This window comes from Diceros bicornis, chromosome 5 (assembly GCF_020826845.1).
Source record: "Diceros bicornis minor isolate mBicDic1 chromosome 5, mDicBic1.mat.cur, whole genome shotgun sequence".
Taxonomy (NCBI): domain Eukaryota; kingdom Metazoa; phylum Chordata; class Mammalia; order Perissodactyla; family Rhinocerotidae; genus Diceros; species Diceros bicornis.
This window is the reverse complement of record NC_080744.1, coordinates 35,250,717-35,270,349: the sequence shown is the minus strand read 5'-3', so window position 1 is coordinate 35,270,349 and position 19,633 is coordinate 35,250,717. Positions and strand designations below refer to the sequence as shown.

Below are 19,633 nucleotides of genomic sequence, written 5' to 3'. Positions count from 1 at the left end.
ATCATCATCACTATTATGTTACGATATGTGTTCGTTCTTATAAGTAAGTTGAGCCACCTCTGGGCCACTGGTCCAGAGTAGGTTGGCCCCCAACAGTGAATAGACTAAACTATAGCTTTAGTCCAAGAATATGGAAACTGACAACAAATTATTGCTTGTGATCTACTTCCAGTTTTCAAGTGCAAACATACCAAAGTTTATTTTAAATTTGAGCCAGTCAGACATTTAGTAATATACATCAAAGAAGAAGTGAAGTCTTCCCATGTTTATTATTTCAATATGGTGTCTGTTCTAATAAAGAAGAAGAATGCATATGATAGGCCATGTAGTAGAAATTCTCTAGTTCCACAGTTTGGCCTTAAATATATACATATATTTGTAAATTAATCCAAAACACATTGCCATAGTTCCAATTCCTCTGAAAGCTGATTGTTTTCCATCCCTTTTTTAATTTTAGAAATATAGTGGCTGACTGCCAGAACACTTTCAGATAAACAGTCCACTCCGTATATAAAAGAAGCATAGAATCATGAATGTTCAAAAATCACGGAACATTATTTAAATTTAAGTTAAAGGTATTATGGTCTTCTTTATTAATTAAAAAAAAAGCCATCTGTGCAAGGTGAATTTTGGTAAGGTCCCAATTTTTTTAATGATTGTGGATGGAATTTGCAACTGCTTTCATAGTGAAAGTATAGCTCAGGGATTCTCAAGGTAAAATGCACCGTTTATGTAATTTTGTGGTCATTTGATTAAATTTCTAATAAAACCCTGGAAAGAATTCTTGTTGTTCAATCAGAATTTATAGCCATCCTTGAAGGAATTGGCTTTCCACTAACATCACCTTTCTATTCTTCTATTTCCTTAACACCTTGAACCTTTATTTCATCTAAACCATCACTGTGTGTGTGTGTGTGTGTGTGTGTATGTCTGTGTCTCTGCTTCTGTCTCTTTTTCACACACACGCACACACACACACCACAACCTATATTTTGTCAGAACTGTCTTAGGCAAATGCATCACACAGTGAGCAAGACTAAACACACCAAAAAGAAAACACTGCCTAAAGGAACAGCTCTCTGGAGGACGTTACCAAGGCAGATCCATATACTCTTGTGATGACTCCTTGTTTCCATTTTCATTTTTGTTATTTGTAGAATTTATTTCCATTGGGTCAATCGCCTATAAACCTAGGCTTTCAAAATCTCAGAGGGACAAAAAGTCAAAAGGTGCGCCTCCCTTGAATTTGGTGGGGAAATATCATGACAAGAAGGATTTGGGATTTTTTTGTCATTTTCTCTCCAACCAGTGTTTTCAGTCAATTAAAATTTGTACCCTAGGCCTTTTCCAGTTTGAAGCCACCTCAGCGTCTGTGATGAGCAATCCTTCTTGTTTGTGCAGCCATTCATTATCTCCATTACCAAAAGGAGAAGAGAGGACAATTACATTGTTTGGATGAATCAGAGTGTTAGGAGGAGCATTTGTCATGGTGGCAGAGAGCAGCACCTGACAGGCCACGATTGATGGCCAGGAATGAGAGTGAGTGGCCAGAGCAGCCTCATAGGATGCAAATTACTGACTGTGGATTCCAATTTATCCTGTTCATTTTTCTTGCCCATGCTGAAGACCATTAGTGGTTTTTGAAGCAGTGAAGGGGTCATTACTAATGTGGGTAGGCTCGAAGCAGGAGGGGGAAGGAGGGGAAAAGCCTTCTGTAATTACACAGCTTTCAGGAACAGGCTGGAGGCCCTAGCCAAAAAAGTGTCAACACCTCGCAATCAGAAAAATTTATTTTCATTTTATGCTTAACCCATATTAACTCAACATTATCATCTTTCTTTGTTAACATTTGCAGAATATTAAAAGTCTGGCTTCTATATTAATACAAATCTAGTTAACCCCTTTTGCTATACAGGGGATTTTGTTTAACCTAATGGCATTTGGGTTTGCTAATCAGTAATTGTGCACATTTTGGATAATGTACGCTATTATAGAAGATGAAATACCTGAAGAATAAAATCTTAGATGATTGAAAAACATTTACTCTCTCAAACACTGGAATGATTAGAATGCTCTGAATGGAGTACTTTGTTGTTCCTAATATCACCCTTTAATAATGTTGATGGGAAATATTTATTACTAAAGTCTTTCTAGTTTATGAGCGACTTTGACATGCTAGATAAAAGTTTACTTTTCTGTTTAAGAAAACCAGTGAATTTAGAGCAGGGACCTATTTAACAGACATGTTTTATAATTATGTACACGCCAATACAGTGTCTCTTAAAGTAAATGTACAATTCTAAAATAGCAATCCTTGATTTCAGAATGAGAAAGGAAAGTGTTTTGATGATGGGAGGATGGTTCATTATAAATGTTGATGAGTTGTGATGGGAAGTAAAGAATTTAAAAACCCTGAAACCTATGGCTTCTTTCTCACATTGCCATACGTTAAGGTAAAATGTAAAATGTCTATATGACGCATCATACATAATTGACACCTTTTGATGTGTGGCCATCGTGTGTGACCTTGTTAAGCCAGAGCAGTAACCAGGAAAAATGAAAGAATCTTCCACTGTCCCTTAAAGGAGTCAACATAAATACACTGTCAGTAAACTTTGTTGTAATTGAATCGGTTGCCATGGTTTCCAAGAATAGTTGTGGTTATATACTATCTCACTTCCCAAACTTTTACTGTCTATAACCTCAGATTAACTAGGAAATAATGATTATATTGAGCCATCTCACAAAGATAACACAAAATAAGGGCTCTACATAGGTTTTCTAGGAAGCAAAGTAAAATGGGCCCGGAACTAGTTTCCTTAGTATAACTGAAATGGTTGTAGATCACCCAAATTCTGACGCCATCGGGAAAGTGCTTTCCATCCCTGACCGATTAAAGAAATTGAACAGCTGAAACACCTTGCTTCGTCCTGCTGACCCTCCGAAGGGTGGCAGGAACGGGGCGGGCCGCTAATGCAGGTTTCTGGACTCCTGGCCCACATTTCTCCACACGTAATAAAAAAGCTGCGATTAGGAAAATCAAGCCATAGGCTAAAGAAATCACAAACGGTCATTTCATTCTTAGAAGTAAGTGGCTCTTTCTTAACTTCTGATACATCTTTTAAAACATTTGTTTTTTCATTAGCATCCGTACCCTTCCGAAGAGCAGAAGAAACAGTTAGCGCAAGACACAGGACTTACAATTCTCCAAGTAAACAACTGGTGAGTGACCCGAAAATCAATGTCTTTCTCCCATGGCTAAAATGAGATTTCTAAATAATTGTTTTCTCTTTTTGTTTCTGAAACAAATGAAATTAAGGAGGATAACTTCTGTGTTTCTACCCTGAGGTGTAGCAAGTAGTGTGTAGGGAGAGGAAAAGGTAATAGTGAATGGTTTTTGTAAGATTTATTCCTCTTCTCTTGCTCTCTCTCTCTTTCTTTTCTTTTCTCCTCTCTCGCTGTTCCTCTCCACCTCACTTTTCTCACCTCTGATGTTTTAAAATTCTCAAATTAAACCGCAAATTCTGTTCAGATCATTCCTGTTGAAAATTGTTACTCTGTGATTTTTTTTGCACAGTCCTCATATGGAGTTATCAGTTCTGGGAAGATTTCTTTTGTCTAGGCTTTGAGGGGTGATGTGGATGCAGGCTTTTTAGCGTCTCCTAATAGAAATTTATTTACCCTAATTTTTTTTTAACACAGGAAAACAAACGATTTTTCCATTTTTACCTCTGTGATTTGGCAGATTACTCGTGTGATGGTGCATGGACCATCGCCCTTTGTATGTGGCTTAGAGGGTGACTGAGGAAAAGGAGGGGTGGAGGATTAAATAAAATGATCACAGTGGCCAAGAAATGATATAGGAATTACTTATCAAAATACTGGCCCAGGTTTTATCAGCAGCTTAATTTTGTTCGGTACATTCTTGGGGTGATGTTCAGATTAATTGAACTGACAGTTCTCTTTCAAAATTCAAGGAAAGTATTTGCACGGATTTCAGGTCTTATACAAACTTAATTACATGGAACTCCATTTTATCATTCTAATTCCATGTAGCAGAGGTTGTATTTACAAATGAGAAGTCTCTGCCTTTATTCACAGCTTTCCTTAATATATTTATCAAAGCAGGTTCATTTACAAAGTGCTCTATCTGTGGGATACAGGCAGGCAGACATTAACAAAGCTTTTAGGTTTATCAGGCTCGCTGCCTGATGAGCTACCCGAGGGTCAATTGATTTTGTGGTTCTGTGATTCATTTTTTTCTCATTTTTCTAGGATCACAATGAGAGACATGCTTGGAGAATTAGCCAGTTTGTCTGCCTTATCTGTCAGGCAATTTTTTTTTTTTTCCCAGAGAAGTCAAGCTACTTAAATTGGCCACAGGAACTGCCGTTATCTGACTTTAATGCACCCTATAGTGTGGATAGCATTTCAATTACACCAGTAACCAACGCTTAGCTGCAGCCCTTTTCATGCCTAGTGCTGTACAGAAAGCGATGTGCCTACCTACAGAAGCAGAAAATTGAGTTGCCTTGCTTCTGTCAGGGTGATTAATGCAGAAATAAACTGCTAACCTGAAAAGAAAGGCAGAAAGAAAGGATAGACAATACAGACTTGAATTCACTTTAATTTTCTTCTAAAGATTGGAACGATGTACATTTAAAGATACCCTTTAGACCGAAAACTTGGAATAAAGGCTATAATCTCCAGACAGGGATGTGTGTGTGATTATATGTTGATATGAACCTCATAGTGGAGATCCACATAATATATGTCAACATACGTGTTCTCATTTATGTTCCTGGCACAAGCTATCAGTGGTCTAAAACAATAAAATGAATGCATTCTGTGTTAACTATAGGACACTTATTTGCCCTGCATATTATTTTATAACGTACTGATTACCAGACCCAGTCACTTTATATACAGTGGTCCTTGATGTAGTTGATGTTGCTTTAGAATCATAATTTTTGTAAATTTAGGGCAAGTTGAGGGAGGTTGTGATGGGAGTTTTTGAGAGAAATTAAATGTTTCGACGTTGATATTTGACATTGACATTTGATCTTGCTCTTTGATCTTGCTCTTTTTGAAAGTGCTGTTCCATATCATCCATGACCTGGACTTTGATGTAGTCATTACACTTGGAGAGTGAGGAAGCTGAAGTCCTGTCTCTAAAGATGAGCGTTTCTCACAATTAGACACCTGGTTGGAACCTGGAAAGAGCACCTTTCTTTTCTTTTTTTTTTCTTTTTATAATTTTATTTATTTTTTTCCCCCAAATCCCCAGTAGATAGTTGTATGTCATAGTTGCACATCCTTCTAGTTGCTGTATGAGGGACGCGGCCTCAGCATGGCCGGACAAGCGGTGCGTCTGTGCGCGCCCGGGATCCGAACCCGGGCTGCCAGCAGCGACAGGCACGCACTTAACCGCTAAGCCACGGGGCCGGCCAGCACCTTTATTTTCTGAATTCCATTGAGCCCCAAGGCATGTACCAGGAGTTCTGTCGGTGTGATAGTTTAGGTTTCCTCTTTCCCTATTATTTGAGCCGTATTTGCCACAGAATGCCAAGGGTTAGGATGTGACAGCCTCTCACACAGCATACTTTCCATATTGTGGGATAAACATTGACACCTATGTCTCTGCAAAATAATTCCATCTTCCTAATTTTCGCACTTCCTTCTGAAAAACCCTATAATCCTGCCCTGAGGTCCAATTCTTAGTTAACAGCTACGGTAACTTTGATAATAAGGTGTGACTCATGAGGATAGTACGACAAATAGCTCTAAAAGACTACCAAGAATTTCATAGAGGGACCAAATTTCTGGGGATTTCAGAAAGAAATTTAAAAGAAAACATCAGCTACTTGAGAACATTTTGAAGCCTTGATGAAGTTAGCTTCAAAACAGGGAAAGGCATCCCATCTAAATTCAAAAGGCTTCATAATCACTGTTCTTGAGTGCAAAGTGAAGACTGAGAGACATGAGAAGAGTGGACTATAAACTATTTCTCCACACCCTGAGAGCTCTCAGCAAAAAGAGAGCAGTTCCTAGACCTCATGCAGTCAGCTGTACTAGGAAATAATACCCACTTCTCTGGTTGAGGCCAGGGCTTTAGGCTTGTGTGCTGTCCAGGCTTGTACCCAAAGAATTAGAATAGTACAGAAAGCACACAAATCAGAAAATCATGGAAGACTTGCTTTCCAGTTCTGCTTCTCACTTATTCTTAAAATAGAAAGGCCATTTGAGGTCAGGGTGGTTAAGTAGAGCTGTGAAATAGCATCTTTCGTAATAAGCGATAGAACATGGCTCCATGCACTTGATGAGAGCAATAAGCAATAAAAACAGATGTGTTAAGATCAGTCAGTAATTTTAGAACAAATAAGCAAAAAGGAAGTTTAAGAGATAATTAAGGGAATTAAAGATTGTTTTATCTTAACAGCCAATGTTAGGAATAATCTTAATGGGCTTTTCCAATGTATTTACAGTAGGGAAAATGCAAACAGTGATGATACAACCAAATCAACACGTGATTTCAGGAAAAGAGTGGAGTTTTTGATACTAGGTCATTTTTTCCTACATTTAGCCCTCCGAAGTCCATATATAATCAATCACCTAATTAAGACATTTTTTAAGCGATGATAACCAGATCTTCAATGTATGCACTTCACTGCCAAAGCTAATCACGAGTGGTAAGGCTGGCTTTCTATGCTGGTTAGTTGGAGAGTCAAATCAGCTGTGAAACAACCCAAGTGCATGCATTAGGAGAGAAGAAGTAAAGAAATGAATATCCTCAACCTGAATAACCTCCTCACAATGGAGAAGCAAACATGGTGTAATTTGACTGAATATTGATTAAAGCTCGAAAGGTAATATAGCATGGTAGTAAGCACTCCAGCTCCGGAATCAGACCCCATAGGGTTAAAACCCTGGTTCCACCATTTATCGGATGTTTGAACTTCAGCAAATTACTTAATCCCTTTAAGCCTTAGTTCCCTCATCTGTAAAATGGGGACAATAGTCGTATATGTCTTATATAGTTTTAAGACTTCAAGAAATGCTGCATGCTAAGTGCTCAACCTGATGCTGGCACACGCAACAGATGCTATCCATTGTTAAAATAGTTCAAAATAAATAATTGTAAAGATGAGAGAAAAGTATGATTTTGTTCAATGATATCAATAAAGAAATCATTAAATAGCTTACAAACTAGAATGGAGATTTCTTTCAGAAGGAAATAGACATATTTAAGGGGAAATAAAATTTTACAGCAGACAACTTACTGTGCATAGCTTCTATATTAAACAAAGATAGACTTTGTAGTTTCTTAGATGATCCTTTTTTTTTGTAGTTCTTTGATGCCAGGGAGGTAAGATTAGGGAGCCCTAGGAGGTAAGTGGCTTCAAATAGCTGTGAAGGTGAGACGTTTTGAGGGAAAGTTTTGGGTATTAATGCTCTGGTATTTCCTCAGGAGGCATGCTTACAAGCAATCATTGACAAAAATTTTTTTTAAATTATTTTTTAATGAGGAAGTTCTTGCTTGAATAATTTGTTGGGATGCATTCATACATCTTTGACAATAGTAATCATTGAAATATGGCAAAGTCTTAACTCTGACGATTAAAATCCCTTAAGCTAAAAATACTATGAGAAAAATTATGACACTTCTGTGTTCTCATGTAACTTTCCTCAATGCGACATCAGAATTACAGTATTAATTTTTAAGTTTCTATTTCCAGGTTAATTTTAAACGGAAGAAACACTGTACTTTCAAAAATTCATGTCACTGCAGTAATTATATTTTAGCGATATACCAACAAGCATAATCTACAGGGTGACTTATTGACAGAATACAGGTATACTAGAAATAAAGGACTGACTTTCTTGATAGAAGGCTGTCTCCAGGGCCCTCCCGAAAAAATGCATAAAACTTAAATTTCAAAGAACTTTCCAGTTGAAGGTAGTTCAGAGAGTTCCTTTGTGTAGTAGATTAAATGTCCTTGTATGGCCTCTCAAACTGAAGATATTAAATATCTGCGTCCTGTTTGCCCCACCTTTCCATCAATGGTCTTATAAGAATCTTTCTAGGTCTAACAGCTTTTAATAATCGGACATCCACTTTGTAGAACCTCCTCATGGAAAGTGACAGTTTCATTTTACCTTTTTCAATGTGGCCACATTGATGAATTTTTCTAGACTATGTGGGAGCTTGTTCAGTTAGGACTAAAGAACTGTGCCAAGAGAGTTATCTTCGGAATCAGTTTCTCTATCTAGCCTTCTTTCTTTTCCCTTTAGGAAGCCTTATTAACTACCCAGGTGACTTGATTTTCTTACGTGTGAAATGGAATGATGTGGAGACAAAAGAATTTGTGTGTGAAAACATGTAGTAGGTTAAGAGTACACTGACAATAAAAGGTAGTATTGTTGGAAGAACTTCCCAGCCCTGATTAAAATAGGGACAGGAACAGAGTGGTAGCCTAAGGAAAACAATCATTTTCCTCAGGAATCCATCAGTCCAGATAGATTTGGGTGCCCGGATGCTTTCCTTTGCTGCTTCCACGTGAAGGGCAATAACGGTGTTCGAGGTGGGTTTCAAGACGGGGTCAGTTTCAGGCCCTGTGTCGGTGAATCTCCGAGCCCAATTTGAAGCCTGATTAGTAGGAGTCCGGGTAAGTGGTAAAAGAGGCCACACTTCTTTACAGCAAAGAAAAGTCATTTTCAAAGGTGTGTATGTTGTCATTCCTCGGCAAGGGGAACAGACACCAGGAATATGTTGTAATATGAGGACATCAAGAGTAAGCTGGGAATTGAGTAAAATGATTTTGTAGTAAACATATGGAATAATTGGCCAGTGGTGCAAGAAATCTAAATGAGGTACAGAGACAGCTGGACACTTTTATCTCCAGAGAAAAAGGATTGAAGGGGAGAGTGATAAACCAGGGAGGTGGAGTTGAGATAAACCTAAAGGGAACATGCCTGCTGGACTAAATATGCTCTCTCTGCTCAGCAGTTTCCACTGCGGCCATTTGTTAAACACATAGCTGCCGTCTTCGGTGATTATTTCCAAGTAACATCTATGTTTCTGAATAAAAATCCATTTGAATCTCAAGTCCGATTTCTCAGGTGCTAGATTCATCGTCAGCATTTAATGTTCTGAAACTGCCGATGCTGAGGAAATGAATACAAAAAAGCATGCTTTTGAACTCCAGTTTGGTGAGCTTGAGGTGCAATGCTTCTCTTTCAGATAGCCTTCCTATGCCAGAAAAATCAGTGACCATGGAAGGAGGCAGAGATGCCAAGCGGTGCTGTGCCAACCGGCCCCATGAGGTCTTTGGCTAAACCAGAGCACTTTCTTACCGACCATCATTCATGGGGCGGAAGAACTGAGTTTGTGGTAGCAATAGGGTTTCCACTCTCCTTTCCGTCTCTACACAGGTTCCGGTCACTCTGTCTCCATGGGCGTATTATCATTTCTTGGGGACCCACAATTATCTCTGAGAGGAAAACCAAAAGGAGGTGGGAAGAGAGACTAAAAGACATGAAAAGAAAAACACACATGATTAATGTTTAACCAGAGGTATTGCCCTGAAATTTAAATGAATTTCATTTTGCTCTCCCTGCAGCAAATGTAACTGGGGGTGACCAGGGCATCAATACATGGCGTACCAATTTTGAATAAGAGAGAGTATTACCATATTTTCCCATTTTAGTTCCTGCAACAGATTGGTGAAATTTCCACGCAGATCTGAAAATTGAAGATATGTATCGGACCTAGGCAACTGTGCCTCCAATCCATTGCCATGTCAGACCAGCGTTTCTAGACACCTTCTAGCCTGTAGAGATGGGAGTACCACTTCCAGAAATTGAGATTCAGTCCAAATTTGGGCAAGGAGCTCAGACTCAGCAAGAGCCTTTTAAAAGTGGTAAACAAAAGGCGTAGAGGGGGAAATAAAGGAAGGGGATGCCAGCGAGGGGACTCAAAGGGGAGGTTTGCTGCAATCCTTTACATTCAATTATACCAGCTCCTTTGTGCTTTTCCCTTTCGCTCTGCAAAGAAAGAATGAAATATGGTTTTCATAGCAAGCTGGCAGCATTATCTCAGGATGCATATTTCTTTGCTGGGTTGGAATGCCAATAAGGGGAGAAAAAAAGTTCCTCGTTTAGAGGAAAGTACAGTGCTACAGAGAAAACACAAAACAACAAAAAAGGAATGCAACAAGTTTCTGAAACAGTTCCAAAAAGTGCCCCTTAAAGAAAATATTTAAATGAGAACTTTTTTGGAGATAAAATTTCTCATGCTGAAAGTTAGCATTTTTCAAAAGTCTCTAACTATGGAAAGAAATTTGGCCAAAAATGTAGACTCTTTTTGATATTTGAAGATTTTTAGAATTAGCCTCCTCTCTTTCATTGATGAAGACAATGAGCTCCACAGACAAGGCCTGCGTTAGGCACAAGCCTCTACCTACTTCTGTGCTTCATTATACCAGTGTTTGGAAGAGAGACAAAGTTTGCTCAAATAAGTCCTTTATCCATCTCAATTGGCATGATCTACATGGTTTCTCAAAATAACACAGAAATAAGTCTATGTTACAGTGGGTTGCATGATTTTAAAGTAGGATGATATTGACTTATTTTTAAATAAGAAAAAAATGAAGACAATTTATTGAAAATATTACAAAATTATCTTACAGCAACAGATTCAGTAAGTATTCCTAACCCTAGTCACAGATGGATAAAGCTATATTTTTAAAAAGCATATAAAAAAAAGGAATTTTCAAATTACCCTCTAGCTTATTTCTAGAATGCAGAAAATAGAAAAGGGCTTTTAAATGCAAAGTTTAAACAGAGCCCTTAAATTAGAAGCTATTAAAAGGAAAGTATAAAGATAGATCAGAATATACCAATACCGTGGTGTTTACTTTCTCTAAATTTTTTACTCTTAAAAATAAGAGTCTTGGTGGCTACAGCCTGGTTCTGAATTCTCAGGCCTTTTCCCACGTTGGTGCCTTTTCTGGTAAATTTTTTTCTTCGTTTCTTCTATTACCCACAGTATAGAGTGTCTTTAAAATTTATTTCAAAAATTCACTCTCAGAGAAATAAGTACTTTATGAATAGTCTTTAGACCAGATCATCATTCACTTCACTCATTCATTCATGCATTCATTCAATGGAGAGCAGCCTTCCAAAATTACTTAATTGAGAATCTGCTCTGTTAATGAGTAAATGTAGGTCCTATTAACCTCTTGATCTTAAGGACTTGCTTTGTTGTTGTTGCTATTGTTTTTATTGTGTTGGATTTTTCAAGTATTAGAGAGCAAGCATTGGCTAGGTGGCACCGCCCAATGCTTATCCCAGAAATTCTATCCAATTCATGACACTCAGGACTATTTCCTCTACTCTCTAGAAACAAGAAAAATCATTTTTATCTGCAAAATTATTGGAAATCTGTGTAAAAAAATACATAGAAAGTTATTGGGGTTTTTTTTTTTTAACTTTGCTTTCTTCACATCTTTTTCCTGCTTCATTGTTTTATTGTAATCATAATAGACAACCTTGCTTCTGGTTTTTTTGTTCGTTTGTTTTCTGTGCATGAATCAGAATCATTATTACTGACTGATCATTCAATATAGATGTGCAGCTCACTCCCTGCCCTCGTCCAGAATCATTAATTCTGCGCTCGGCTTGAAACACATGCAAGGTTCTTGCTCTTTTTCTCTTGCGAGGTAAACGTTAAGAGATCTGAGATTTCCTGTCTGTCTCTAGAAACTGCTTAGCTTTTAGATAAGTCCCTGCAAGCTGAGGTTTCAGGCTGTTTAATGTCGACCTCTTGAGTTCCAAACTTCCTTAAAGCCTTTAGATAGGCAAAAACTGGAGCAGTAATTACTAAAGTAGTGGTGGGACAGTGGATTAATCCCCAAAGCTCTGGATTCAAATCTACCTCAAAGCCCACAAGTGAAAAATCTCCTTAATGGTCTTGGCTTAATGGTTTTAGCTGAATTCTTGAGAAGGACCAGGCCATTCTTGACTAAGGGCGTATCACAAGAATGACTGCCAGAGGATTCCTTTTTTCGTTATTGATCGATAGATCTCCTTCATAGAGATGGTCACAGATATTTGTGTACTTTCACTTACCTGATGTTGACATTTTGGTAATTTCAAGGTTAAACTGTCATCTATTTTAAACCTAGATTTTGGATATCATTTCGCTTAAATATTATAAAACACATAGTAGCTTTCTTTGTCTCTGTATATTGTTTTTTTTAAATTCAGAAAAGCATCTTCTTCAGAAGAGAAGACTCTGATTCAAGTAGTCTGATAGATGAGAGTAATGTATGCAATGAAATGCATGAGGATTTCATTGGGCAAAGTGGTCTTTTTTTTTTAATTGTGGATCTGATTATTTTGTTTTATTTGTCAGTGCGGTTGAAAGGGTGCACAGGTATTTTTGAGTGCCCATGAGCAAATTTCCTCTTCATAAAGGTGTGTAGAAAGTAGCACAATGGAATTTGGTTACAGCTGGTTTATTTCCTGTGTTACCTGAAGGCGAGTTCGATAGGGTAAATTCCAAATACCTTCTTAGCTGTGAGTTACTAAATCCTGATAGTCTTGGATCTGTGTGACTCAGTGTGGCTCTTTGCTTTGCTAAATATGCAGGCTTCCTCTTATCCTCCCATGTTCCCATGGATTCAGTGTGTTTGTGTTTGTGTTTGGTGGAATGGGCTGATGTAAAAGAAGAATGTAAAACAGAAAAGTAGAAACTCTCTGTGGAATAGAATAGTAAAAGTCATGTGGATTACCTTTTCTCATAATTTCTTCATAATGAAATTACTAAAGCAATGTCAGTAAACAGGAAACAAGTGAAATGTAAAATAATTAGCACCAAAGGGAACATAATAGGTTACTTATTAAAATCCATAGACGGATTATATGACCCCATCGGGTCCAGGGACCAACAATCACATGACTCGGTGTGCCTTCTCTGAGGCGAGCACCCCAATGCACTTTGTCAGCTTACTGGCTTATGACATTAAATAAGCTTCAAGTATGATTTATTGAGTAGCCTTTTGACATGAGCGAGAAACTGAAATCTTCTAGTCCTTGCTGAGCCTCAGCTCTGTTTTCATTACCTTCTCCAAGTATTACATTTAGTCAACCGAGTTATGTGTAGTTCTGGGGGAATCTCTCTTGCTCCCAGAAGTCATTGTTCCACTCATAATAAAATTATGCTATCAATTTGCCACAAGAGAAACACTGAAGTTCACTAAATTATTGCCATGTGTTTTGCACTAAAGACAAAGTGATACCAATTAAAAAAACAACCACCCCTGGATTCTATTTTTTAATGGTGTGCAGGGAGGAGCGAGGCTGGCTCACAAGGGAGGTCATGTCTCCCTTCTACACATTACAAATTTCATTTTCCTTAATTAGAAAATGGCGCTTATGGAGAATGAGCAGAGGGTTTAAGTGGGGAAAGAAGAAAGAATGAAACCTGAGCTGAGCCCTAAATAATATGTCAGAAAATGACAACTTGGCTCCCACAAGACTATTTCATTTGAAAGATTTGCTAGGTTACATTAGACTCAGATGGTTTTTTCTGGAAATGGGGCCATAACCCACAGACTGAAAAAATGCCCCAGTTCCAAAACTCTGCAGATAAGTCAAATCCATACTTTGGTTCTATCGTAGTAACAAGTACTCTGTAGCTCTCCTTTAGAGTAATATTTTCAGTATGTTGTGTCCCTAGGGATTTGAGCATTAGCTATGATGCAAGAGTGTCATGTTTTTAGAGTATCAGCAGGAACTAATATCCTGCGGTCTCAATTCATCTTCTACTAGATTAATTAAAGAATTGCCAATAATTTGGTCTCAGAAGGAAACCTTGCCTATCTTACACCCTAAATAAAGAATGCCTGCCAATTTACCATCAAGTTGGTGATGAAACAAATTCAGAATTTTAGAATAAGTCAATAAATTGCATAATTATGAATAAGTCAAATTCCAATACAACAGAAAATCTTTATTAATAAAAATATTTCCAGCCCCCAGGCAGTAGTTCACTAATTTTAAATAATACTTCTAATGACACAATTTTATTAAGCATTGGGGGAAGCCCCATGCAGTATATTATAATGAATTATATCTGTTCTGAGGACAAACATGTAAAATTTCTTGAGAAAATGGGAAGTTCATGGAGATGATATAATTTTCTCAGTAACACCACTAAATCATTAATACACACAAAAAAATGAGGACTACCATTTCTAGACCCCTAAAAACTCTTCCATAGCCTAATAGCAATACTTGCAAATAGACCAAAATGGATTCAAAGAGAAAATGATTCTTTTAGGCTTCAAAACAGAAGAAAATTAGGTTGTGCTTTATGAATGAGAGCCCTGATCTTTGGCTATGTTTCCAAACTAGTGGATGGTTGGAAATAATTTCTGGATTGACTTGGGGTGTTTTGTTTTGTTTTGTTGCCTTTTAAGTGACAAAGGGATTATTCAGAAGCACAGTGTTTAGCTCTTAGTAGGGGCTCATAACTTCTTGCTGAACTGAATTCAAATAAGTTAGAGAGGAGGCTGAGGAAGAAAATATACATGAAAGCTGAGTCTTGAGGTGAGAGAGTGACCATTAGCATGCCGTTTCTTGGAGGGGATTAGATTTGAAGTTAGTTTTGAATCAGAGGAAGGAAGTGTTGTAGTAGTTGGAAAGAAATAGTGTAAGAGACCATGAAAGTGGGGAAATTGAGTAAAGGAGTCTAGGAGGAAACAAGCTCTCTATTACTAGAGAAAAAAGAAATTTGCGGAGTGTGAGGTACAAGGAGAGAGACAGACACCCCAGTCCACAGGGTTAAGGGGGAACGGCTTGGAGGAAGGGTCGGTGTTCACACAAAGGATGATGCAGTGTGGTGTGTCAAAGGGAACTGACTGGGATGGCAGCTTGGGTCTAATTCCAGCTCAGAGCATTTGTATGATCTTGGGCAATTTAACCTTTCTCGGTATCTATTCCCTCATCCACAAAAGAATGGGGGCTGGGTGATTTTAAGGTCCTTTCTATCTTTAAAATTCTATTATTTTATGATTCTCAGCCTGTGAACTGAAAAAAAAAATCTAGTCAAAGCAAGTGAGATGAAAACGATTTTAACCATTGTGTTTTGAATTGATTAGAAGAGAGGGAGAGAGACCAGTCACAGTAGACTATAGGTGACTTAAACAGAACCTGAATCAGAGATTTCGCTATTAAAATAAAGAAAAAGAAACTGATTTTATCTCTATTGTTAAAAAATGTGGCAGGATTTGGTGACTAATTCAGCATGGGGTGTGAATAGAAAAAGGAGCTACAACTCTGGGCTCTGTGCCTTGGGGAGCAAGGGCTTGGGGATTCTTTCCACAATGACAGCAGATTTGAGTGGGGCCTGATGGTTTCTCTGGGAAGATGATCTTGTTTTCACAATAGATAGCATAAAATAGAGATGAGCCCTGTAGGGGGAGAGGTCAGAATAACAGGAAACACTGTGTGACTGACGGCACAAGGAAAGGGAAAGGTAGGTCGGAGGTACAGATGTTATTCAAGGCCCTGGGAGCAGATGAGCTTGTCCAGAAAGAGGGAGGAGGCCCTGGTGACAGAGGGTGCTGGGAGGAGCTTAAAGATTTAGTTAGGGACATGTCCACACTGATTACTGTTGTTTAGAGGGGACCCTGAAATGATGACTCCATATATGGTCATATTGGAGCTTCTTAAGGCAGAATGCTATAGAGAACAAGATTTCAATCCATGGTTTAAAATCTTCAACTCGAAAGACCAACTACAGTAAAAAAAAAAAAAAAAAGTTTTACAGCTATTTAAAGCACAAAGTTCTTTATAAAAATGGAAGAGTAGGCAAGATAATGAAGTATATCTTTCTTCCTCCAAGTTTAAATAGAATGATAAAGGGGTAAACTTTTTATGCCGTAAAAGCTTTGACCTCAATAGATATCCCACAGTTTTCCAGAGTTGTGAAAGTTAAAAATCTTACTTGTAAGAGTGTGGAGTTACATCATGAGTTTTTTCTCTTTGTGAAATTCCTTGGCACCCTACTCCCTGACGGATCGGCAGCAAAACAAAAACAATCTTCCTAATAGTGTGCTGTTGATCTGGCTGAGGAGTGCATGCAACTTTTGCTGTGGGTGCACCGCTCTAAAGTAATTTACTTCAACCGTGACCATTCATACACTTTTGGCTTGTCACTTTCATAGCGATTTATAAATTTTTATTTTTATTTTTATTTTTATTTTTTTTTTAAATTTTATTTATTTATTTATTTTTCCCCCGAAGCCCCGGTAGATAGTTGTATGTCATAGTTGCACATGCTTCTAGTTGCTGTATGTGGGACACGGCCTCAGCATGGCTGGAGAAGCAGTGTGTCGGTGCGCGCCTGGGATCCGAACCCAGGCTGCCAGCATCGGAGTGCGAGCACTTAACCGCTAAGCCACGGGGCCGGCCCTGATTTATAAATTTTTAAAAGGCAGCACTAGAGAAAAATGAAATACCATCTTATGAAAAGTATATCTTATTTAGCTTTTATGTAGAGGCTATGCATAATGCCTTATTTTGATTATTTTGATAAGCTGTTTCTTAAATCCTTTCTTGCAAGGTAGACACCCCTGTTCAGAGGACAAAAGAGCTCAAACAACAGGTCAAGGGTACATGTAGGGTTTCACAAAAAGCCACTGAATTTGGAGTCACTGAGATGGTCAGACCAAATGATTTCACCACCTTAACAGTCACCTTCATTTGTCAAGCTTGTCTAAACTGACACTAGGTATTGAGATTTGGGGGGCTAGTTAGCTGTTTTGTCAATTCCTGACTATACAGCAAGGGAGGGACAAAGTTGGAATCTATGAGCAGCTATAACTATGCTTTTTAAATATGTAAATCAGTGGAACATCTGTGTTGTATCCTGCCATCACATCTGACCTCAAAACAATCTAATCAACAAGGCTTCTCCCTCCCTGAACCTGCCATGCTCCCCCCAGAAGTCATACTTTGCTTTTAAAGCTCTCTAGTCTCTAAAGTCAGTTTCACACTGAACCACCTTCTTATTTCCTCAGAGTCTCTTTTCTGGATTCACCACTTATATTGACCTGTTGCTACACCAGAGTTCCCCCCATCAAGAATTCTCTCCAAAATAAGCATATTCCTTCTCATTGGGTACTACTGATACAGATGAATCCTAGAATCCCGAACAAATCTACTTATCAATGAGTTTGAAAATTTTCCAAAACAATTATCTTTTCCCTTTGAATGCAATGAACGAATAATGGTTGCTATCCATCCAGTCTTGACTATATTTGGAGTAATACATGAAAATTCTACAATTTTTTCAGAAAACTGGTCATTTGTAATAAAGAGGAACATGACAGGTTGAGTTGTTTTATGAGAATGTTATTTTGTGACTCAAACTTTATTTAAAGGGGAGCATTAAATGCAGTATCAAACACAGTCAATGAAATCATAATTACAGTAGAGCTAAATTTTATAATAAATCTCTCACATGGCTCCCAAGAATGCATGTCGACCAGGATTCACTTGCACTCACTCTTTGATGAGCTGTGCTCAGGAAAGAAGACATGATTGTTTAGCATCAACTTGACAAAAACTGTAAAACTAACTGAAGAAAAGTTTGCTCCATTAAAAAAATGCACCTCCTCCTCCTTGAGGGCAGAAACTATGGTCTCTTTGCTCTCCAAGATCTGGGTGCCTGCCATAGTGCCTGGTCACAGAGATGCTCACCTGTTAGTTGTTGAGAAAATGCATAATAATGAATGGATATTTAGTGTCTATATCAAAAGATGCTCCTAAAAGGTCTTGTCTGAGTAGTAAAAATTGTTTAACAGTACTAATTATTTAGAGGTAATGGGCAATTTGAAATATAAAGTAATATTTCTGTCAATTGTGGACATGGCTAATAAAGTAAAGCTCTAAATTGAGCTAAATATTGGATAATTTACATGAAATAAACTATAAATGGAAAAGTTGTAATATAAAACTTGTAAGTAACCTAACCTAAAACTCTCATTTTCCAAAAAAACTTGAGGTCCAGAGAGGGAAAATGAGTTTCCCAGGGTCACCCAACAAGTTAGAGGTCAAGCCCAAGTTGAACTAACCAAGTTCCTGGGTCCAGAACCGGTTCTAATACACCACAGTCTGCCTCCAAAATACTTTCATTTCAGTGATCTAATTATCTCAAAAAGAAAAAATACCTAAAAGGAAGTATCTTGATCATATAGTTAGTTTCCTTTCTTTTCTATTTAATTTCATAGTGCCATTATGACCGTGGTTGTAAGAAAAGTTAAAGCTCTCTTTCTTCCAGATTATTATTATGTTACTGTGTTCATGAATGTTCTGAAAAACAAATTAATGAGACACTAAGAATTGAGATTCTTACATCATGTTTCAAATAAATTTTCTTAAATGAAATATTTATAATCCACCTAAATGGGTATATGTAATTTTTTCAAAAATGAAACATTTAAGGAGTCTCAAGAAGTCTTCAAAAAAATTCACTTTGAATTTGGCTTTGGGCTGAATTTGTTACTGAGTGGCTTTTGAATTGAGCACTACTATATGAGGAAGTGGTGGGGGGAGGGTGAGCAAAAGCATCATAGACCACTTACCTGAATTATTTGATAAAAAGAAGAGTTTCTGGATCTGAAAAAGGCGATGCTGAAACAAAGCCACTGTTAAAGACTTAACAACCAGCTAAGAATGGGAGCCACTACCATATTGGATCCGTGACCTTGTAACCAATTATGAAGACTCAGGGCAGCCAGTGAACAAAGCAATTACAATGGGAGTCAAACTATTAAGGAGCCAAGAGTTCAGTAGCTTTATGTCCCTGCCAAGGTATCCCTAGAACACTGTGTAATAGGAATTGAATAATATTAACATTCCCACATGGTAGTTTAGAGCAACTTACAATATATTCTAATCCAAGCAGATTTTTCATTTTGATGGCTGTGGGAGTGGTTATTTTATTTTTATATGTACTTTTACAAACGTTTAAGTTGAAATAACCAGTAGCATAAAATTGCCAGTGATTTAGCTGGCTATGAACTTGTAACCAAATATACTTGGAAGATTTTTTTTCCCCCTTTAGCTCTCAGGTAAATTTCACTGCATGACAGCATTTCATGCTAGGCAAAGCTCATACAGGAGATGAAAAAGCATGAAGCATAACAAACATCACAAAGCCACTACAATTTCTTGTTTATAAAGAAAAACAAGGTATGTAAGCTAAGTGGAAAGGTGCCGGTTGAAAGATATTTTAAATGCCTTCAAGTTAAAACCATCAGGGATCAGAAAGCAGAAGGCAAATTCTAGAGGCTAGTACACCAAGGGAAGAGGCTGATGAATTGCCTTGTGCACATTTTAATTAAACTATCATCTTGAGATTTTTTTGTGTATTGATTTGCACAGTACTTAAAAAAGCTTCTTTCCCCCCACCTCCCTCTTTTGAATGTTAAAGCTTTGTGCCTTCAGCCTGACTCTATGAAAAGAAATTACTCATCTTTGGGATTGTTGCAGAGGGGAAAAAAAACAAAACAAATGGGTGGACACGTTCTCTTCTCCTTTTCAATATGTTTAAATTTCAACT

The 19,633-nt window shown here is 37.7% G+C and overlaps 1 protein-coding gene across 9 annotated transcripts in view; it reads left to right on the top strand.

Annotated features, from left to right (window-relative positions):
* Positions 1-19,633, top strand: part of MEIS2 (Meis homeobox 2) — a 202,974-nt gene that overhangs the window by 140,125 nt on the left and 43,216 nt on the right. For all 9 annotated transcript variants that reach the window (XM_058541183.1, XM_058541182.1, XM_058541180.1 and 6 more), the window contains one exon: positions 3,146-3,222. In XM_058541183.1, coding sequence (XP_058397166.1) covers positions 3,146-3,222 — 77 coding nt within the window. The remainder of the gene's footprint in view (positions 1-3,145; positions 3,223-19,633) is intronic.